Source organism: Vespa mandarinia, chromosome 12 (genome assembly GCF_050613455.1).
Source record: "Vespa mandarinia isolate Hongniang chromosome 12, ASM5061345v1, whole genome shotgun sequence".
Classification (NCBI taxonomy): domain Eukaryota; kingdom Metazoa; phylum Arthropoda; class Insecta; order Hymenoptera; family Vespidae; genus Vespa; species Vespa mandarinia.
Genome location: NC_140821.1, coordinates 3,065,638 through 3,090,213, shown reverse-complemented (window position 1 = coordinate 3,090,213; position 24,576 = coordinate 3,065,638). Strand labels below are relative to the sequence as shown.

Here is a 24,576-nt window from a genome sequence, read left to right as displayed (position 1 = left end):
TTTTTTTTTTTTTTTTTTTTTTTTTTTACAAAGAATCCTAGTATATTAATGAAATGTCTCCACGCATACATAAAATATAGCTAAGGTATATATGTATTCTAAAAATTTGTTAATTAATCATTTTCACACATATTTGAGATCAAGTCATCTAATTTGTACTCTGTAGGCTAAGTAGAACGTAAGGTCAATGTTATAAATATTATTTCTTAAAGTAGTCTCATTTTAAAGTATGCAGACTTATACATAATCGTATTGGTCCCAGTAAAGCTTCGGGTAACGAAAATTGTAATTGAAAAGAGAAAAAAAAAAAAAAAAAAAGAAAATAATAAAAAAAAAAAAGAACAAACGCATTTTATTATGGCTTCTAAAGGTGTCCTAAGCTTATTATCCTTTTAAAAATGATAACGATACAGATTTCATTATAAAATTCATTTGTAGGCTTAATCTATATAGGCAACAATGAACTTTTTAATTTCTCTCAAATCGATATTGCAATCAAATTGCAAATAATGCAATAGAAAAACAAATCATCATCGTCATCGTCATCGTCATCATCACCGATATTGTGCAGAATAAATTAAAATATTCATTTATTGTACAGCATTAAAGTAGATGATCAAATAATTTATTTATGATCGATCGTGCCAGAAGCTTCTCAAAGCTTGTATGGTAAATGAATAGATATGTGTATGTGTATGTGTTTGTGTATGTATATGTGTTGTGTTATTTGTGTATCCTTTTACGCGACATTCTTCCCTATTAATTATAACAATTATAAAACGTACACAATATGCTGATGTCTACGTAACAATAGTGTCATTAAGATTCCACATATGTGGCATATAACAAGAAAAAATATATCGAGTATTAAACATCGGGGAGATAAATTTTAAATGTAACTACGTAACTCTTATGTGCTGAACGTGTTACCACATTTTAAATCTATGAAAAATATTATAAATATGTAATACGAAGAAACGTTTATTCATTCTCTTAAAAAAAAAAAAAAAAAAAAAAAAAAAAAAAAAAAAATATATATATATATATATTTATAATTTTTCATCGGAATAATTTTTATATGACCTTCAAAAGATAAATTTCGAATGATTATTAAGATCGTCAATTATTATTATTTTTCTTTACATATATATATATATATATATATTTATATATATACATATATATATATAAATGTATATATATTACAAATAACGATCTATCCTAGTCCTCGATACACTAAACTGCAACTGCAGATATTTGTTTAACGATATAGAGGCACAGAGTTCTATCGGGCTAAGATGTAAGTCGATACATAATAAAATATTTGGAACGGATTTACTTTCCCTTTTTTTTTTTTTTTTTTTATATATATATATTTATATTTATATATATATATATAAATAACTTAATGGAGAAACGGAATTGCAAAAATTATATTAAATAAAGGATAAGTCTGGCAATTGCATGTAACAACTAATATTTGTTTATCAAAATACGATTTTCGCGCGCTAATAATTTTGCCCATGCTAACTCACTATGGCAAGAAAGAATATGTATTCTTCTTTTATTAATATATATATATATATATATATATATATATATATATATATATATATATCTGCAAAAGATGCTAGAAAAATGTTCACGTTGAAAAAAGGAAAAACAAAAAAAGAAAAAAAGAAGAAAAAGAAAAAGGCGAAAAAAGAAACAAAATAGAAACGAGAAGACAATGCGATGTCAAAAGATGATCGATTCGAATGAACTCGAAAATACTAGATTAATATTTGAGACGTTAAGATATCAATATTTGGCAACTATTCTCTCATTTTCGTAACAGTAATATATAATACACGTCGTGTATTTAAAAAATTGACTGAATTAATTTTTGTTTTCCCTCTAAGAAAATACAAAAAAAAAAAAAAAAAAAAAAAAAGAAAAGAAAAAAAGAACTGAATCTGAATTAAATATTAAACTTCTGAATATTCTTTAGTTCTTCCTAAAAAAAAGAAAAAAAGAAAAAAAAAGGAAGAAAAAAGAAAAATAAAATACTAGCAGTCTAATCGAAAATGCAATGACGACATATAATTGAGTAAAAAAAATTTGTTGTTGCGGAATAAACTTCGTTTTCTTTTCCTATTTAACTAATATAATCGTTATATCATTGTAATTCGATTGAAAATTTTTTGAACGATGCGTTTCGACTTACCAAGGACGTTCAATGAGCGCACATGCGCTCCATTATTATTTTATTATTACTATTATTATTATTATTATTATTATTTTTATTATTATTATTATTATTATTATTATTATTATTATTATTATTATTATTATTATTATTATTTTACTGTCTCTCTATTTTTCTTCAAATCTATTTTTTGTCCCTATTATTTCAGTTATACACGACACTGTATATACCTGATGTTATTAAGAAACGAAGAAATATTATTGAGTGTAATATAAATTAAATATTTGTTACCTATGAAATTAATTAAAAGGAAGAAAAAAAAGAAAAAAAAAAAAAAAAAAAAAAGAAAAAAAAGAAAATAAAGAGTAAAAAACAATTGATAAAGCTTGAGCTTGTACCAACAATTACAGGGGATGCGGGTATGCATGCGTAGCGAATGGCAGGCAGGTTACGATGGTCGATCGATCGAGATCTATCGATCAGAATCATAATCAAGCGATGTCTTGGCAGTCAGAGGATGATCGTCTTAGAAGGAGTTTAGCTCTGAATGGCCCGCCATCAGTCAAGTCGCATAATTTTCACACATACGTCGACTCCCCTGTAAGCAGACCAAGCGTCAGTCGCGAGCAAAAAAAAAAATAGTTATTATTATTATTATTATTACTATTACTATTACTATCACTATTATTATTATTATTATTATTATTATTATTATTATTATTAATATTATTATTAATATTAATACTCTGTCTTGCTTTACTAACAAGTACAATGGTGGTAGTGTTCTGATCAGTAGGATAAGATCGCATTAAACACGCGCGTGTTTATATGATTTTTTTCATGTATATATATATATATATATATATATATATATGAATGAACAGTAATTATGTGTGTATGTATGTGTACGATTAAAAAGATTAGAAAAGGAATAATGTAAAAAAGAAAAGAAACTTTAAATGATATCGACACCTTAAATACAATCCCTGTTCGTCGATTAAAATATTACAAAAAAACCAGTTAATTGGTATTGCGAATGAATCTAAATGTAACATTCAATTCCTGTAATATATAAAAAAATTTCTGTACATAATTGTTATTTACATGGTGCGGATTACATTGTATAAAAATGTATTGTCTAAAAAAAAAAAAAAAAAAAAAAAAAGGAAAAAACAAAATATAAATTATTTGATTAATGTTATACACATGTTTAGAGGAAATAAAATTTATTTATATACATACACATACTGTGTGTATGTGCGTGTGTGTGTATGTGTGTGTGTGTGTAATGAAACTTAAGGAAAAACAAAAAATGAAATATGTACGTACTTATATACGAAACGTGCAATGTAATGTTAATCGAAGTACATATTTTGAAAAGTAGTCGTCATACCTCCTGACAGAAGTTTAATTTTTTTTGTTTTTTTAGATGGACAGGAGAATAGTACCAGCAGTAATAGTAGTTAGTAGTAGTAGTAGTAGTAGTAGTAGTAGTAGTAGTAGTAGTAGTAGTAGTAGTAGTAGTGGTAGTAGTAGTAGTAGTAGTAGTAGTAGTAGTAGTAGTAGTAGTAGTAGTAGTAGTAGTAGTAATAGTAGTAGTAATAGTAGTAGTAATGGTAATAGTAGTGTAATAGTAGCAGTAAGGTAAAGCTTCGAAAGTCGTGTACGAAGAGAATATTATAAATTAAAAATGGAAGAAGAAAAATTATTACGTGTTTCTCGTTTATATTTTAAAACAGATTTTGCATGAATTATATAAAAGTGGGCCGTCGTAAAGAATGTAACTTATAAAACGGTACTTATATGATCTCTATATAGCGAAGGAAAAAACATTTCTCGTGAATGTATGTATAAGTTATACAAAGAGCAGTATCTCATTCATATTTTCCTTCTATTTGTTCTTTGTTTTTTTTTGTTTCTTTTTTTCTTCTCTCTTTTTCGTTTTCTTTCTCTCACCCCCCCCCACTCTCTCTGTCTCTCTTTCTCACTCTCTCTCTCTCTCTTTCTTTTGGGAATAAACTTTATCTTTTTCTCTTCCGCTTATTATTCATTATTTCTCTCTCTCTCTCTCTCTCTCTCACTCTCTCTCTCTCTTTTTATATTCTTTTTTCCCTTTTTATTATTTTAATTCAAGTTTCTGATCTTCTCTCTCATCCTTTCGAGATTGATCGTACGTAACGATATAAAACGAGGTATCGCAAAGAGTGACAATCCAGTTTTTTGTTTGAAAAACGGACGACTCGAAAAAAAAAATCAGGATCAAAGTGATAAAAGATCATTCCACTCGCGTTCTATCGTCCGTCAATGAACGATATGAGACGATCTAATAATAAACAATACGCGATACGCGTGTATGTACAAGAGAGACTAACTATGATACACGGTATCGTTTGTCCTTGTCATACCTCATTTTTTGACACTTCATTTCTCCTTTTTCTCTCTCTCTCTCTCTCTCTCTCTCTTTCACTCTGTCTCTAAGCAATCCACACACAACACATTCTTTTTTTTTTTTTCATTTTTCACACTTTATACAGAATTTAAGGAAAGTATTATCCTTTCCTCTCTCTCTCTCTCTCTCTTTCTCTCTCTCTCTCTCTCTCTCTCTCTCTCTCTCTCTCTCTCTAATTTTTTTTGTATTCCAATACAACCATGTACATTCCTTACGCAAACTTCATAGGTAACATTTATTTTTTTTTTTGCGTTGATCGAAACGTACGTCGTGTTTTTGTAAGAATTTATTTTAATCTATATCAACACTGAGGTACTTATCTTTTTTTTTCTTTTGTTTTGTTCATTTTTTTTTTTTATTTAATGCAAAAAGAAAAAAAAACTTCACACACACACACACGCACACACACACACACACACACATACACAAATACGGACCGCAAATTTCTTTCTTTTTTTTTTCAATCCTTCCGTATTAAACACTTATGTTTCATCTTGATATTCGTCTCAATTAATGAAAAATATATCGCATGTATTTTAAATACAAATTTTAATTTACGTGTTAGCCATGAAGGTACAGGTCTCGCTTATGTATCTTTCAAAAGTATAATTATGCACATTTATATTCATGTAATAACGAAAAAAAGGAAAGAAAATTCTTTTTGACGATTTGTACATTACTCGTGAAATAATAATATACCCATACACGCAAATATTCTTATTCAAGTCAATTTGGATCAGATCGATCTCTTTAGCACATCTTTTGTAAATAGGATGATACGTTCAATTTCAACGAAAGTATTATAACAATTACCGTGAAGGTCGATCGTGAAACAAAAAAGAGAGAAAAAAAAAAAAAGGAATTAAATCTATGAAAAATCGTGTTTGTTTAAAAAAGAAAAAAAGTATCACATGCACAAGATAATGATCGATTTACAAGTTGATGTCGAATTTACAATCTTATCTTTCCTCTCTTTTTCTCTCTCTCTCTCTTTCTTTCTCTTCGTTAAGAATAATTAAAACCGTCAATATCGTAATTGGACAAAGTACTTTTTCCCTCTTTCGCTCTCTTTCGCTCTCTCTCGCTCTCTCTCTCTCTCTCTCTCTCTCTCTCTCTCTCTCTCTCTCTCTCTCTCTCTCTCTCGCTCAATATTCCTTTTACTACCAAAAATAAGAACTTTGTACTACAATCCTTAGTCGAACTTACTGTTATCTATTGTTAGCCCTATTTTATATAAAGGAAGATATAAAATATTTCCATTAACATCTTGGGCAATGAAATTTACCTAATCAGATATATCACAACGGTAATCACTAATTATGTAAGCATCGCTAATCAAAAATGATAAAGTGTCCGTTTTACACAATCGTTTTTTTTATTTTCTCTTTCTCTATCTCTCTCCCTCTCTGTTTCTCACATGCCACATCATTTTTTCCTTGCTTTTCTCCTCTCTTTCTCTTTCTATTATGGCATAAACAAAGTGTCCCATTTGTTATCTATTTGTATCATTATGAAACAATGAAGCATCTCTCTTTTTTTTCTTTTTTTTTTTTATCAGTCCGTGTCATTTTTCGATTAATAAACAATACATTGCGACCCTCATTTTTTTTTCTCCCTTTTCTCTTTTAAACGAATCGTCTTGAATGATTTATGTTGGATTTTTTGTTTCCCTTTATGTTCGGCTTGCATTATTTTTCGACTGTACACGCGTTACAATGAAATTTGGATAATTGCCAATTTTTTTCTTCGTGTGTGTTCTTCTTCACTCTTCTAATTTTCACGCTTATCTCGCGTGGAACGACGATTAGGAACATGGCACGATACATTTCTATTTTTCAAACCGAAAAATAGTTTAACTTTCGAACGTGAACAATTGCATTTTATCATCAATCGTGGTAGAATGTTACAAAAAAAAAGAAAAAAGAAAAAAAAAAAAAGAAAAAAAAGAAAAAAAAAAGAAAATACAAAGAACTTGTCGAAGGCAAGAAACGTCGTAGTTTCAAATGGACTACGTGCTAAAAGTGTGATCAAATAAATTACAAGTATATGTATATGTGTACTTATGTGTTTATGTATATACGTGTGTCAGTGAATCACGTAGGACGGCGTCGAGACTCTTGTTCTGCACATTCAATAAATTATTTTTTTTTTCGTTCTCTCTTTCTCTCTCCCTCTCTCTCTCTCTCTCTCTCTTTCTCTCTCATTCTCACGTTAATATAGTTCATGAATTAACAACCAAACACTATACATCGCAATTATACAGTACGTTTCGTTCATTCGAAGATTTTCTTTTCCACGAAAATGAAAATTATATTCCATTTTTTTTTCTTCTTCTTCTATTTTATTTTTTCGCTCTCTCTCTCTCTCTCTTTCTTTTTGTCTGCTTTTCTTTTTTTATTCTTCATTTGTACGTTTTATTAATCGAAAAATCAACAACTATGTACCCCATCGAACGTGTTCGCCTGCGAACAGTACAATTGTATTGAAGATCGTTTCTTAGCAGTCCTCCCTTTCCTCTCTTATTTTTTTACATATATACTATATATATATGTATGTATATAAACTAGATAGATTTAAATGAGGCACGATGTAAATACCTTACAATCTTAATATGCTGTCATATTAAAAGGCTCACAGTAAATGAATTTCCGACTTCGTTGAAGACGAAAAGGAAGATATTTACGAAATAACAAATTAAGAAGAAAAGATAAAGATAAAGATAAAGGTAAAGGTAAAGAAAAGAAATTAAAAGTAAGGTAAAAGAATAGAAAGAAGAAAAATAACAACAAATATTTGAAGATCGTAACAGAAAACATGATAAATGCAAAACGAAGATTGCGATACAGTGGTGTGAATGAACAAGTTCATGAATATCGAGGATAAATGTATATAAGCTCTATATATATATATATATAATTTATTTTCTATATTATTTACACTCTAATAAGCTGTTTAGAATCTTCATATTCTTCGGAAATGAAGATCCTATGTGTTCCTATTTTGGTTTTTTCTTTCTTTCTTTCTTTCTTTCTTTCTTTCTTTCATGCATATCCTTCAAACACTCCGCATGCCGAAATATTTTTAAAATATTAAAACGGTTAAGTCTCATCGAAATTTTTATTCTCGATTAAATTAGATGACGATGTGAGAGAAAATATATATTTCATATAAATTGTTTCATTGATTCGACGAAACGTATAAATATATTGTACGTACGAAATGACGATGAGTTAAATCGCATCGGCTTTTCGATATTTGTGACTTAGTACAAAAATATACGTATATTTCAGCCGATCACAAAATTGAACGTTTGCAATTAACGAAGAAAAAAAAAAAAAAAAAAAAAAAAAAGAAATGAGAAGGAAAAAAAAAGAAAAAAGAAATAAATAAATAAAAATGAGAAGAATAATCAACATCAAACTTTTTAATTCAGCCGTATTAAAAAGTTCGCAAAGAGAAATAAATTTTATATCGAATTAGGGATGAAAAATTTTTTCGAGAGCTGATGGGCGGAGCAGGGGTAATAGGGACAGGGGGTATGGGCGGTGGGGAGATCAATAGGATCATTTGTAAAAATTGTTTTCGAGTCGAAATATTTTATCGGTACATCCCATTCATTTCTTGACGCGCATTATTGACTTACGATATTTATCCCTTATTTAAGAAAATAGTCTTGTTCTATACAGCATTATTTTCTTCACACAATCAGTCCATTTAGTTTACTCTATAATACGTGCTTTCTCACTACAGTGCAGCAGCTTCACGTGTTAATTTTCTTTTTTTTTTATTTCTTTTTTTTTTTTTTGTTGTTTTTTCTTTTTTTGTTCCGTTTCTTTTTTCTTCTTCAGCAATTGCGATCGATGTCTCTCTTTCTTGTCATTTCGACAAATTCGAAAAGTCTTTCATACGCTAACATCGTAAGAAAATCGTCGATTTACAATATTGATATGCGACAAATAAAAGAGAACAAAAATACGCATAATTCGATCCACGATTATTTTCAAAGTTATAATACAATTTTATAAGAGATTGCTCTGCCCAGTAAAAAAAAAAAAAGAAAAAAAAAAAAAAGAAAAAAAAAATAAAGAAAAGAAAAGAAAAGAAATAAAATAAAATAAATAATAATTATGTTCGTTTAGCGATCTTTCAATATATGCATTCGTTAAACTTTCAATTCTGTATACACACACAATATATATCCCTATTTTGTTAATATTTCCATTTCTTTGTCATTATTATTTTGAACAAACGATTTGTTAATGGGTGCCCAGAGATGAAAATATTATCCTCATTTTGCTTCTCATTTCTTTTTCTTTCATAACGAACACAATCCCGAGAACGATATAACGTTCCTGCTTTGTACATAGGAAATACAAATATGATTAATTTTGATTTAACACTAACTGCTAGAAATATTCTCTTGGGTTACTCCTGCGTCACTTAACAACAATCATGGTGGGCACTTAAATTAATTTGTTATTTACGAGAAAATTTATTCCTATTGTCAAAATCTAAATGATCTAATTTCTCGTTACAAAGTAACGGGCTCGTTATTAAATAAATAAAAAGAAAAAAAATAAATAAATAAACAAATAAAATATAAAAAAAAAAAAAAAAAAAAAAAGGAAGAAAAAAAAATAATTTCCGAACGAATTTCACATTTTTAAAACCTTAAACGTAAAACATGAATATGGCAGAGATCTATTAGCTCATTTACTTTGTACATTTAATGATGTTTGTCTGATAACTAAAGATAACATTGACACGGCAGTTGAAAGATGAATAAGGGTGATGTGCGATGTGCTCACAAAAGATCTATCATCCCTCCATCAGATAGTAGACGATACCGGCCAACGCGTTGATCCATGTCCACTATGGGCGAACAGACATATAGATATAATCAGTCAGTCACTATCTACGGTTATTCTGACATCGTATTATTATTATTATTATTATTATTATTATTATTATTATTATTATTATTATTATTATTATTATTATTATTATTATCATCATCATTATTATTATTATTGTTATCATCATCATTATTATTATTGTTATCATCATTATTATTATTATCATCATTATTATTATTGTTATCATTATTATTATTATTGTTATCATTATTATTGTTATTATTATTATTATTATTATTATTATTATTATTATTATAATTATTATTATTATTATTATTATCATCAATATTAAATAATATTATTGTTAACAATTAATATTGAAGAGGATATAGTGCTATTTTCTCTCAAGTTACAAATATCTCTTTAACTCAATAATGATTTAACATTAATAATATTCATGATATATCTATATTATTGACATATACTTGGGATATTAAATGGAATTTGTTAATGATTTCAAAGAAATTTTTATAATTCGGTCAGGTGAACGATTAAATTATTTTTTTTTTTTTTTCTATGATCTCGGGTTAAAGAAATATGTGTGGCACTTTTCTTTTATATACATTCACAATGACAAACATGCAGTAAATAACATGAAAGAATTTCATTTATAAAAAGAAGAAAATAGATAATTATGATCACTTGCATTTCTGCCACTTCTACCCTTATCATATAATACTGCGTTTACATACAAATTTAATATATATATTTGTGTAAATATATATGTATATATAAGTATGTAAATATTACACAGAAAAGGATAATAAAACTTGCAGTAATGTACTTACACGCAGCATGCAAGGAATAGAGTGCAAGGAAAGCAGATGCACCGATCTGAGAAAATATTTCGCTACCTATTGTCGAAATTTCGGTGAGAATAAAAGCAGTTCACAAATAATGAAAAGACATTTATCATAATACACACTCGTGTCTCGTACAATGACTTTCTAATTATGGCAATACAATATTACATGTAAGAAAATAACTCTGAAACTTTACCGCAACTCATCAATGCATAATCCATTACACCGCATACACTAAAAGTTATAATTAAAGAAATACGCTAAAGATATATTAAAGAAATAAAGAAATTATATATATATGGATGTATATATGTATATATGTATGTATGTATGTATGTATATGTGTATGTGTGTGTGTATATATATATATATATATATAATTTCACTTTGTACCTTCAGAAAAGCAGTCACAAACAGGGAGAAATCTCAAATATTATATAACAGATGTAAATACTGGAATTATAATAGTAAAAAATATTGTAATAGCGTAGACAGCTAAAAAATAGAAATTAAATATTTATATGTTCATAACTAATCATTATTACTTAAATCATTGGATCGATGAAAGAACAATGTATTATACATTCTGTAAAAAAGTAGGAGATATGAATACATTGTAGACACATTCTCATGTATATGTATGTGCGTGCGTGTTCTTATTTGTAAAATATGAAATACAAAAGTACGCTTGTAACACAACATTGTATTTAAAAACCATTAACAGTTTAATTGTGATAATAATAGCAGGTATGTCTCTGATGGTGATATTGAGAATAATAGTAACAGCAGTAGCATTTGTAATAATAATGGTGGTAATAATAATTATAATATAACAACGGTATAGAGATAATAGTAATTATAATAATAATAATTATAATAATAATAATCATAATCATAATCATAAGTAATATATATCACAAATATAATTATTATATAATCGTTAATAAATGTGTCTCACAAATTTTATGTTTTAGACATTATACAACAATCTTTTCAAATTTTTTTTCTTTTTTCTTTTCTTTTTTTCTGTTTTTTTTTTGTTTGTTTTTTTTTTATTTCTTTTTTTATTATAAATTACTAACATGCAATATAATACAAGGATTAGAACAAAATTATAAATGTCATAGGGCTCTGATATTTCAATGTTACAGGCAATTTTTAAAACTGTATAAAAAAGCATTAAGGAAAAATATAAATTTTTTGTTTTGCAGATTGACGATAATCGTGCATTTTACTTTCAGAAGTATAAAATTGTATCTTCGACTGTACATTTATACAATGTAAAAAGCAGTGTTAAATTTAAAGTACTAATGACTAATAAGGAATATTTAAAAAAAAAAAAGACAAAATACTTATGTATGTGAACATATAGGCCCAATATCTTGCAAATGGTATATATATATATTATTGTCAAAAATCATTTGTTACTAATACATCTACAGTAATTAACATTACATATTTACAAGATTGTTGTGTTTGGGTAAACGAAAACCGAACGATGCTGGCTTCAGGGATACCCTTCTAAAAGTTAGATTTATTTTTTTATAGACTCTTACACTATATTGAATTATGTTGCTTGTCATATTTTTCATTCTTTTTTTTTTATTTTTTTTTTTCCTTTTTTAAAGGATAAAAACGTATTAATGTAATACACCTTTGTACTATTCATTTGATTTATACAAAAGTTTTATTCATTTCTATATATATCTCGTATAACTTCATAAATTTTTTATGTAATATAACTTTGATAGTATGATATATATATATATATATATATATATATATATATATATATACACATACATACATACATACACACATTATTATTAATTTTATGACATACAGAAACATATGTCATTTTTATGTAGATAGATTGTGTAATATAAATTAGTATATATAATGAAAAATAATTTCCTGCAAATAATAGCTTTTAAATAGAGGACGTTTATATATAAAAAAAAAAAAAAAAAAAAAAAAAAATTACACATATCAAAACTGAAAAATCAATATTACAATAAATTCATGCAAACAACATTTTAGAAACATGCTTCTAGAATCAAATTTCAATTATTTCTAACCAATAATGACCCTAAAGCCAGACTTCATTTTGCTTATCATCAATTTGTAGTATTTAAACATCATTACTCGCTTTTCAACAGTAAACTAAGCTAAAATTGTATGTGATCTTTGTATATATTAAAAAGAGAAATATATATATATATATAAACAGTAGAAAGACGATTTTAATTCATATGCAGTATTTCTCGTTGATAAACTAAATTCTGATTTTTTTCTTTAAATCTGAATTCTGTAGGTCCCTTATAAACTGATTTTTCAACTTTTGCTTAAAGTAAGTAAGCACCAGCCTAACTGAAAATTACTAATTTAATAATATAATTTAAATTTATACAATTCAAAATAAGAATTAAATTTTCCCTGTTCTCACTTTGCAGACAGGCACACAGTTTTCATATTAATAATCACATATTTGAACATTTATAAAATATCAATTTTAAGACCGCTCTTTAAAACTGTATATTTTATAGTATTTATAAATACTCACGTATCTTACCGATACGTGCTGTTCAATATTTGTGACAGAGATTATCTTTTGATAACAATGATTATATCTCTATAACTAAGTAATAAAATGTGCAATGAAGATACTTATTATTTTTAAATTAGCATATTTTTATCAGGTATCTTTTAAATATTTCCAAATATAACGCTTTACTGCTTTAGTAAATCTTTAATTCAATTATCAAGATGTAATGTATTCTATGAAATACAGATTTTTTTTATTATTATTATTATTATTAAATAAAATGTATTTTGATGCTAAATTAATGTTTGGTTGTATAGGAAATATCGAGGGGAAAAAGTTTATACATTGCACAGCCTAATGAATAGTTCAGAAAAATTTTTTTAAAAGATAAAAATAGAAAAAAAGAAAAAGAAAGAAAAATAAGACAGAAGAAATCTCTTGATACATATATCATTGTCAATATTATTTTACAAACTCTTATTATAATTATTTATAGCAGTCTATACACAAATTGACTTTGGTATTTCCAAAGTACTAATCATCACTATAACGGTTTTTTTTTATTTTATATATATAATATATATATATATATATATATATATATATATATATAAATATATTATCAAGATACACTCTCTACTTTTAATAGAAATAGAAATCTAAATTTGACAAGTGTTCTTATGCCTGAGCAGATATAGACATCGTATGTTATAAACTAATAAAATCAATAATGTTTGTAATTCTACTATATGCTTGTATAGTTAGAAATTCAACAAACATATTTGATAGTTTAAATGTACTATATCGTATATGAATGTCACATGGAAGTTACAAACTTGTTTAGAAGCAAGAACTACCACGTTGAAAATTTACTATTTACAATAATCCTATTTGATAATTCCACAAGTAATTTTATAAAGTTGTTCAAAATAAATTGGATTAAACACTTAATACTGTAGAAACAGATAGAATAATCAATAAGAGGATCAATTAAAAATAGATTCTTAATGACTTATCAATAGTTGTTAATAATCCCCAATACCCAAAGAAGGCAAGGAGTTGCTGTAAGACATGCAAATAATATAATAGTGCAGCAAAAACTTCTAACTTTGTGCTGTGGTAAGATTTATATACTTTTAATATGTACCATACTCTTTGCATGAAAAAATAGATTAAGATAAATCCAAAAAAAAAAAGGAGGAAAAAAAAAAGATTATGTCTGTAAATATTGTTGTGTTCACTTTCATAAATACGTATTGACATAATTTCATTATTGTAACAAAAAACAAAGAAGATTATCCAAAGTAAAATTTTGTTTGTATTCTCCCATTACAATCAACCAAGAGATTTCTCATTACTACTTGCAAGATTAATAAAAAATTTTTCAATGAAAGATTGATATATTTTGACAATATTTATTCTAACTGAGAAAAAAAAGCATACGTCATAAAAAACGGGATTGCAAGTATTTCCAACCATGATCAAAATAAAAAAGAATCCTTATGCATTTTTGGTAGATGCTTTACCACATTTCATGCTGAAATAGTGCGGAAAAGTCAAATAATAAATGTCTTTAGATTGTACTCTCTTATCAAGCAATAGTGTGCGTGTATGTGTGTGTGTGTATAAAATAGAGTATGTGTTGCATGTGTGTATACTATTATACATACATACATCATACATATATACATATATACATACATATATATATGTGTGTATATGTATGTATATACGATGTATATAAACACACACACACTACAAATCTTTTGAAACTTAAAAACTGAAGTTACGTAAATCTGCAAAGTATAATGCTAGTTGAAAGAACTCAGTTTCTAAGAGTTTCCAAGATCAACGAATCGACTATGTATCTAACGTGGATGAACGAACAAATGTTGAAGAACGTTTTACACTAGCAGTGCTTTGCCTAGGGCTATTCCTACTTTTATCTCCACGTGAGAGTAAACCTTTAGCTGTTTCTCTGAGACTAGTTCTTTGGTGGGTATTAACATGTGTATGGCTACTGCTGTGTGTAAGATTGTGGTGATTCACCACCAGAGATGCAGAAGACTCACCAGATTCCCAACCATCTTCATCTCCCGTTGTATCGCATTCACTGCTATCCGCTTCACTGGATTCGCTGGGCGTTTCCTGACCACCCATTCCTATTTGTAGACCCTCTCCCAACCTATTCGTTGTCGCTGGCACAGCCGGCGAATTACTTCCACCAACTCGGTGCATAAATAAACTAACCTGAAATTAGTAAATATTATTACGAGATATAAATTTAGGTAGGGCATCGCCGGATAATCTACGATAGAACTTACTTTAAAATCTGCACTGTAGATTTTGTGATGTTTGTCTTTATGTGCGTCGTCTAAGCCCCACTTGTCTATACTCAAAACAAGAGTAGGTGGCATGGGTCCAAGGCTAGCTAGAGATCCTGTTCGGGGTTTTACATGTGACATGACCATCGGTAATTCCATGGCTGTACCATCGCAACTCAATGCCCTCGTCGATCGTTCAACCGGTAATTCCCCGTTATCGTATTCAGATAAAACATGATCACGTACAAAAAATGTATTAAACCAAAAGTGGAACAGCTTTTCCTAAGAACAATAGAATAATTTTCAAGTCGATTAACACGTGAATAGAAATATTTTTATAGACATTGTAATCATATACCTTTCTTTTCATTTTTGGCCTGTTATAGAAGTCCACTCGAATATCACCTGTTAGAGCCACATTATGTTGTAATGGAATACAAATAGAATGCATTCCTTTTCGTACTTCATGAACTTCTGAACTAAATACCTTCTTATTTGATTCAGATATTACAAAATGCAGATCTAAAATATAGATTATAAATTAGAATATATTATTTTATATTAACATTTAAACGAGTAATGTAAATTATTATTCTTCTTACAGCCTTGGCCCCCGTTAAAAATGGGAACTGGATCCAATTGAATTTTCCGTAGAATTAATGTAATTGGCTGGTAATTTAGACCCTCTTGAACGAGAGTAGCATAATAACCCACGTACCTCCTTTGGGAAGGTATTGTTACTCCTTTCCTAATTACAAAATGTTATATTATATACTGTTATTATACAGAAATAATAGTATTAGCATGCGGCAAAACGATCCGAAAAGAACCTACCTATCGTGTGTTCTTTTGGTACCATAATAGTTAAGAGCTTCTGTGGCAGTGGGGAACTGTTTGCTGTGAAGAAGGTAGCAACATACCATAACACCAGTTCGTCCTTTACCTGCTTTACAGTGAACTACTGCTACATTTTCTTTATGCAAAGAAAGCCACGTGTGTACATCTTCGCAAAATGGCTTAATTTGTTCCAACCTTGGTGGATTATGATCATCGAATGCATACGTAGCAACTCTTTGCTTAAACTTGTTAAAATCGTAGGATCTCTCGGAACATCTAGGAAGAGAGAAAATTGTTTTAAAATTATTATAGATACAAAAATAATATAGAGTTAAATAAAATAAAATAAAAAAGAGCTATTTACAAGTTATAAATTTTATAATGATCCTTATGTTTAGATTCTAGCAGTTTGACAACATCATCAATATGATTTCTGTATACTCCTTCCAACTTTTCAGCAGGAAATCCCATAGCTATTAAATTATCTCGTATATCTATTTATTTACAATAAAGTTAAGGAATATGTAGTAATGCATTTTATACCTGTATACGATGAATATTTATAAATGGATAGTTTAAATAATAAATTCAAAAGGTTACATGTGAGATCAAGATCGAAGCCATCTTCTTTGAAACGTTTACGACGTTTACTGACAAGCCCCTTTATGGGGTTAGTCATTTTCATATTACTAATAGTATTGGCCATACTCGACTGGTTTTGCTCCACCTCTCCAATATCAATTACAACTAGTCCAATCTCCAATTTTTCCTCTGCAGCCTCTTCTTGTGCTTTGTAATTTTCAAAAACCTTTTTGACCTGTTCAAAGGAATAAATCTAATTAAAATCATTTATAATTTATACTATTATCTTAAATGTTATAAATAGAGAATATAAAACTATACCTGTGGCTTGTGAGCTGAGGCGTCACATAAGCCCAGTTCTGGTCCTCTTTGTTCCTCCAGACAAACATGGAGGGGAGTTACCGACGCCGAAATGTGCTCAGAGATCTTACTGTTCAACCTGCTGCTAGTAGGTCTCCTGCAGGAAAAGCATATACCCATCAATTCCCAGAGCATGTGTTCCTTTTATTATCCATTTCATGGAGACTTTTTATCTTTCTTCCATAACATTTAGTAATTCTCTGTCACAATCAGATTGTAACGTCACTATGTAACCACCACCGCCAGCACCAGCTTGACACAAGTATTGAAATGTCAACTTACACAAAATTAGAGCTTTGTTTTACGGATCCACATTGCACAACACAAAAACATTAACTAATGCTACTCTTTATACTCTTATTCAAAAATCAAAGATTTCATAAAGATTATTGAATTTGTAATTCTCAAGCAAAGGACGAAAACCTAGCATTCAAAATACATTCTTATTTCTGTCATTTCCATCGAATACTGACATGAATAACACCACAATCACTGCTGTTGAACGACAAACATTAGAGATTCAATAAATTTCAATAACTTTTTAATATGATAAATCAAATAGATACAAAAGAAACTTTCTGTCAGTATGATTTGGATGCAAATCTCTCTATGGGGGGGGAAAAGTTTATCATATTATATCAAGAATCATCTTTAATTTAAATATCAATGCACATGTAACTTTAAAAATAAAGAAAGCTGTTCTCTGTATTGGATATGAAATGGTCGATTGGAAAAGTTTATTAAAAAAATGATTAGAGATCAAAATCGTTTCATCGCGATAGAATATCTGGTAACTATGAAGGAAGAAAAATTACGAAGTGAGAAAAGAGAGAGGGGGGAAAAAAAAAGAGGAAGCTAGAATTGTAATCGCACGATCGACTTTATATATCGAGGAGATGAAAAAAAATCGATGTTCTTCGATAAAGAAGAAAGATTAACGTACAATTACGAATGCAAAAGAGGAGCCCGATCTCGGTGTCTTGGACACTCTCTCACACTCTCTCTCTCTCTCACTCACGCACACACACACACACACACACACACACACTCTCTCACTCTCTCTCTCTCCAATTTCAGTTCCCTGCAAGATCTCGAAAGAACGCGCTCAGCAGCGAGAAAAACCGTGACGACGAGCATAGAAGAACGAAAGGTTAGGTTAAGCACCATTTGCAATGCCGGAGAGCTTCTCCGACGTACGGATACGATTTTTCACGCCAGTTTCACTGGCACATCGTTCGGGATATTTCGTCTTCTCAATGAAGCGGTGCCTTTTCACATATTGCTACTATAGAATTTAACAAATTTCTCGCGAGAGAGACACGATTCTCGTATCGAAAGATCCTCGATCTTTCGTGCTCATTGAAAAACCGGCCAGAAACGTTCGAACCATGTTCATCGATATCCACTTCTCTCTCTCTCCCTCTCTCTCTCTCACTCTTTCTTTCTCTCCCTCTCTTTTTCACTCTCTCACTCTTTTTTCTTTCTTTCTCTCTGTCTCTCTCACTCACCACACACATACGCACACACATGCACATACACTCCGTCCGTTCTCCTACGCGAGATCACGGCGTGTCCTGCGACGATGAAACGCAGCAGACCTCTAATTCGAAATTGATGGTCTTCGATGAGTTCGTCCTCCTGCGTCGAGTAGGAGCAACGGCAAAGTATAGAAGATAAAACACGATCGAACGCGTCTATAGAAGCACTCGCGCCCGCACGTATATTCACTGTCGTCCCACGTTTTCCCAGCACGGTCGTGTCATCGTGTCAGAATCGGAACACTTGCTCGTCGTACTCTGCGTACGACACACGACGCTTACTCGCGTCCAAGAGAAGGCACACACATACACATACACACACACAAACACATATATATTCATTTCACGCGTGTACATACATATACAACACTTGCGCGGGTTCATGCGTGTGGTTCGCGCACGACGGCTGCGCACAGTATATACATACACATACGCACGACGCGACGTTGATGTGTAGTGCTGGTGGTGGTGGTGGTTGTATGATGGTAGTGACGATGGTTTACTACCGCGAGTACACACGTATATTACACACATCATATATACATACATGTATCTCTCGTGGACGACAGGGCGCAAGAAGGATATACACGTTTTCTCGGTTCATCTACGACGTTAAGAAGGTGCAAGAGACACCAATGCACTCGTGTCAACGTACATAAACGCTCTCCTTCACACGCACATATATACACCGAATATAGCGGGATTCGCGATGAGAGGGGGACACGCGTACGCAGCAGCCAACCGCGACACACGCGCTTGCCGGGGAAGGGAGATATATATATATACATATATGTGTATATACACAATATATATATACATATATATATATAATGATGATATAGATAGAAAGAAAGAAAAAGACAGTAGACGCACACACTCACCAACAACGCATCGGAGCGTGCACACCGTGCAGGTGTGTTGCAGCGCACGGCTGTCCGTCCACTTTATAACCGAGCGAGTCTCGTCGATATTCGTCGTCCGCTTTTACGGACACTCATACTGGAATCCGAGCGTTCTCCACGCTCTTCTCTCTACTTCGAGGCGCATTTTTTTTTCGTTCTTTCTTTCTTTCTCTTTCTCTCTCTCTTTCTGTCTCTTCTTTTGCTTTCCTCCGCGTTCTTTTAGCCTTGCAATCGTCCGCTACTAATCCACGCGCGTGAGGTACGTATATATACTATCGAGATGCTTCGTGTATGTGGTAACCGCTAAGAAGAAGAGGGGAAGGAAACGAAAAAAAAAAAGCAAAGGAAAGAAACAAAAGAAAAGAAAAAAAAACAGGAAAAGAAAAAGGAGCGAAAAGCCACGCTTAATTAGCGAACGGAAGTGGTGCTACTCCTCGTAAGCGTCCATCTCAAATACTGCTTCCATAGGCGACTGTTAAACGAAATAATTATTGGTAAAACTTGCACAGCCAAACTTTTCACCACCGGCGCCATTCACGACGACGCGTTCATGTCGCGTGCATACACCACAGTCGTTTCTCGTACGGAGGAGAATGGATGATGACGATAGACCGCTTACACCGCGGCATTACAAGGGAGGGCAGAGGCTTTGTCCTGGCTCGCTCTTGGTCTCTATCTCTATCCCTCTCTATCGTTCTTTCTCAGCGACTTACGTTCCTGGAAATTCTCACCGAACGATGGAGGCGCTCCGCTGTCTCACTTGGCGCACATGCGCGTTTGATTTTCTTTTCACCGACCAATCAACCTCACTCTTATTGATATCGTACGCGCGCGACATGCTCTCTTCTCGAACGCTCATTGGTCGGTTATAATCGATACGCGATAACACCGACCAATCAACAACGAGCTCCAAATTTCGAATACGTACACACCATTACGCATCAAATTATATTATATATATATATATACATGCACGATTTTTAAATTTACAATTTAAATTCATTTTACGAATTATATTTTATATTATGGGTTAAACACCGCGACATACAAAATCTTTTTTCTTTATTCGAATACATTTTAAATTTCGCAGTGGTTTAGAAACAAAATGTTTTTTTACTAATAATTAAAGTCGATTTTTTTGTTTTTTTTTGTTTTCTTTTTTTTTTTCTTTTTTTTTTGTTTTCTTTTTTTTTTTCTTTTTTTTTCTTTTCTTTTTTTGCCTTTTCATATTCCTTTCGACATCGAAACACTTGAATATATGCCATATTTAAAACTTCATTTCCTACGGTATATTAAAATTTGAAGTTAAATACTTCCATTGATCAGATAATGAAACTTAACTATTAATATATCTAAATCAAGATAAATCCTTCTATTATGTTACGTAAGTATTCTAATGATTGAGTATACATTTATACGAATGAATTGATTTCGATAGTATGTCGCAGATAAAATTCTTTTCCTTTTCAACTATATAAGCATAAACTTTGTGCAAAATATAATTCTACATTATTATTTTGTTTCTTTTTCATGTTGTACTATTATTTCAAATTGTACATTTTATCTAAATATCATTTCAGCCTCAGATAACATCAATATAACTTTATAAAATAAGTTATGATAGATCACAGAAAGAATAATTTAATCTGCTTTCATTGATAATAATGCAATAACATTTAAATTAAAAAGAAAAGTAGTTCTCTTAAGTTTCACTTATGTATTCCTATTGAGATTATATTACGTAATATATTACTGTCTTCAAAACAAAACTGATTCTATACAATGTGGATACATACGTTATTTTTAGTTACATATTTAGTTATATATTAATAGGACTCAGAATAGTTTTACGTGTTCATTTATACAAGATGTCTGATTTCATGAATTATGTAATCCAAAGTTCACAAAAAGTGTCTTCCCTAAAAAATGATAAATATCATAAACTTTTAATAAATAAATGTTCAAATGTGAATAAGTTTTTCACGATTATTGTGTATACTCTGAAAACAATAATGATGATAAGTATAATTGGAAGATTTCACACAAGCACATGGAAGATTCAATATCTTGAATATACTTATATCAAAATTTTCAAAGAAGTCCAATGAATCACAATTTTAATGAATCTATAATTCCATTAAATAAAATAAATGGAAAAAAAAAGAAAAAGATTAGTGAAGAAGATAATATGAACATACCCGGACAATTATGATTTTATATTTGCATACATCATGAAATCTTCTGCAAGTATTTATCTTCGTAAAAAGATCGAGCACAGTTATAAAACTGTTTCGACTGTAAGATATTTGTTTTATTAAACATACTCCAACTTATTGAATAAAAATTAGTTAGTGTAATACATGCCGATAATCTCGATCCTCTTGTATTTAATCTAAATCTAACCTAACAGAATTTAAAGTGCCTGTATGCATCTTAGATGTTTTTAATTTCCTATAAGACGTGAGAAGATCTTCCATTGTTATAGGACGTACGGCATCGTGGAATTCTTCGTCGTCTGTACTAGTACTTGCACTTGTCTCGCCTATATCCCTATAAATTTAAAGATAAAAATGTGTAAAATATTTTTCTCAATATATTGTCCAAATAAAACATTTTTTTTTGTTATATGCACTGATATTTACTGTGCATGTGTTCGTAGATAATCTCTAACACGATATACAGATGCATTTCTACAAAGTTCTTGCAAATCCGAGCCAGAAAAACCTTCTGTCATTTTAGCAATCTTTTTAATATCTACATTGTCTGCAATTGGCTCATGCTGCAAAATTAACTTCAGGACTTGTATTCTCTGTTCTTCATTCTATATCAATGAAATATATTGACATAAATACAAAATAGAGAAATATCGAAAGACAATAATATATAATTTGTGTATTACAGGTAATCCTATATAAAAAGTAGCAGGCATACGCCTTAAAATAGCTCTATCTAAATCTTGGGGTCTGTTCGTTGCTCCCATTACAATCACAGTACAAGATGGATCAGTTATTAGACCATCCCACATTGACATAAATTGTGCTTTCATCATAGCAGTTGCCTCATGATCTTGTGAATTGCGTGCTCTCAAAAAGGAATCTAATAAAGTAAAAGATAATGAAATATATATAATACAGCAAAGTAAGAAACTATTAAACAATCACAAAAGATTATGTTCATTCAATTAACCTATTTCATCTATAAAGATGATGCATGGTTGAAGTTTTACAGCCAATGAAAATACAGCAGCAGTCAATTTTTGACTCTCACCGTACCATTTATCGGTAAGAATGCTAACATCTAAATTAATGAAACGAGTTCTAGTTTCTTTGGCAGTAGCTTTTGCAATCATAGTTTTACCACAACCTGGTGGACCATGTAATAAAACACCCTGAATGAAAGGCAGAGAGGTTAATACAATATAATTTACAATTTTTTAAATATAACACGTTATTTTTACAAACCTTTGGAGCTTGTGTTAATTGAGAATTTAAAAAAAGTTCTTTTTTCTGTATGGGCAGTATAACTGTCTCTTTAAGTTCTTGAATAACATGCTCCAATCCAGCTATATTCTCCCATGAAACTTTGATATCTTGAGGATCAACTAAATGACTAGCAATTATGATTTCGTAATCTGTTAATTGATCCATATCAACGGATAATATAACACCATCTGATTTTGCAAGTTTACGCAATTGTTCTCGAGTCTAAATAATAATTGAAAGTAGTAAGATCTTTTATTATATATCTTTCATTCGATGATATAGGTTAGGTTTGCCTCCTTATACGAAAATTGAAATATAATAAGATAGAAAATATTCTCTTCGTGTAAATTAATAGAAAATAGAAAGCCTACCTTTTTTTTAGCTTTTTTCTTAGCCGCATTTGTAGGATCAAGTTGATGGACGAACCATTTCATCGTAAAAAATCCGACTGCAGTTACAAAGGAAAGTCTTGCAGCGAGTAACAAAATCTCATAACGAGTAAATCCGGGTCCGTCTGCTACATTCATTTTTATTACGTTCTAATAATGACCGAATTTACCTTAAAATTCTTTGAGACGATGCGCAATACATTAAACCGCGTGAGTAAATTCTAACCTCTACAATCTTTCGTAAAAACACAATCCTTCGACACTATTTGGTTAGGTCGAATGAAAGGAACGATGGAATATCGAGAGAAAAAGGAAGAGAGAGAGTAAAAGAAGGAAAGAAAATGAATGAGCGAAAAGAAGGGAGGAATAGGAATTACGCGGTAAATTCTGCGTCATTCAAACACTCTGATTTGTACTAAACTTACGGGAATTCTAATATAGCGTCCAAAATTATCAATCTGATACAAAATAACAGAATGTATCCTATTGGTCGTTCGTCTAGTTAATAACATAGCTAACGAATCGTAAACGACAATTACATTCTTCTTTTGTTTAGTAATCTTTTTATTTTCCAAAGTTTACCAGATTGATCGTTTGATATTAAAAATAATATATGAAATGTTATAATAAATACGACTTTTTTGTCATTTTCTCTCTCTCTCTCTCCCTTTATACGAACACAATTTTTAAGCGAAACAATTTTCAGTAAAAGATAAAATCAAAGATATTCCAATTATAATACAATTTCAGATGAATATAATATACAATAATTAAACGGAATAAATAAGTAAACAATGTTATCGCAATTTTTATTTTGACAGATATTATAGAACCCCAAAGGATGATCTTCGATTGTTGAAACTTGTTCGTTAAGTCCATTTAAAAAAAAAATAATTATCTTACCTGAGGAAATTCTCTTCCGGGATCAAACATGATGGACAATTTTTTTGATGTATCTACAAATTATAGGATAAATCTCCATAGAAAAAAAAAAAATGTTATAAAGTTATATCTTAACATTGTATTCGTTAGTAAGCACTTTGATTTTTACTACTAACTATGTTCTACTTTTTACAGATTAAAGAAATAATTTACGAGCAGTACACCCGGTGTAGTATTTAAACGACGAAGAATTCAGCCCTCCCCATTCCCCATTTCAACATCCCTTTTCGTATACCGCTTCACTTCTACGCCAGCCACGTTGAAAAGTGTTTTCCGCATTATGAAGATACGAGGTTATATTATTATTACGGACTTGCGA

General features: G+C 30.0%; 2 protein-coding genes across 11 annotated transcripts; both read right to left on the bottom strand.

The window, feature by feature from the left end:
- Positions 1 to 2,388: 2,388 nt before the first annotated feature.
- Positions 2,389 to 20,170, bottom strand: Pten (phosphatase and tensin-like protein). Of its 10 annotated transcripts, none has more exons than XM_085660697.1 (10): positions 18,603 to 18,969; positions 16,966 to 17,499; positions 16,663 to 16,879; positions 16,427 to 16,556; positions 16,060 to 16,338; positions 15,828 to 15,973; positions 15,584 to 15,747; positions 15,226 to 15,507; positions 14,974 to 15,151; positions 2,389 to 2,786 (listed from the first exon to the last, which is right to left on the bottom strand). In XM_085660697.1, exons 2-10 carry the CDS (start codon positions 17,137 to 17,139, stop codon positions 2,767 to 2,769), a joined length of 1,590 nt encoding a protein of 529 aa, XP_085516823.1. In that variant the 5' UTR covers positions 17,140 to 17,499; positions 18,603 to 18,969; the 3' UTR covers positions 2,389 to 2,766. The 10 variants fall into 10 exon arrangements, with proteins under 10 accessions (XP_085516823.1, XP_085516822.1, XP_085516824.1 ...); XM_085660696.1 differs by lacking the exon at positions 2,389 to 2,786 and adding an exon at positions 3,904 to 9,509 and having other exon boundaries at positions 18,603 to 18,973; XM_085660698.1 differs by lacking the exon at positions 2,389 to 2,786 and adding an exon at positions 13,554 to 14,438.
- Positions 20,171 to 20,690: 520 nt separating this feature from the next.
- On the bottom strand, positions 20,691 to 23,740 carry LOC118449165 (outer mitochondrial transmembrane helix translocase). The gene is made up of 6 exons (XM_035883408.2): positions 23,298 to 23,740; positions 22,906 to 23,148; positions 22,631 to 22,832; positions 22,344 to 22,540; positions 22,087 to 22,265; positions 20,691 to 21,994 (listed from the first exon to the last, which is right to left on the bottom strand). Exons 1-6 carry the CDS (start codon positions 23,451 to 23,453, stop codon positions 21,832 to 21,834), a joined length of 1,140 nt encoding a protein of 379 aa, XP_035739301.2. The 5' UTR covers positions 23,454 to 23,740; the 3' UTR covers positions 20,691 to 21,831.
- Positions 23,741 to 24,576: the final 836 nt, after the last annotated feature.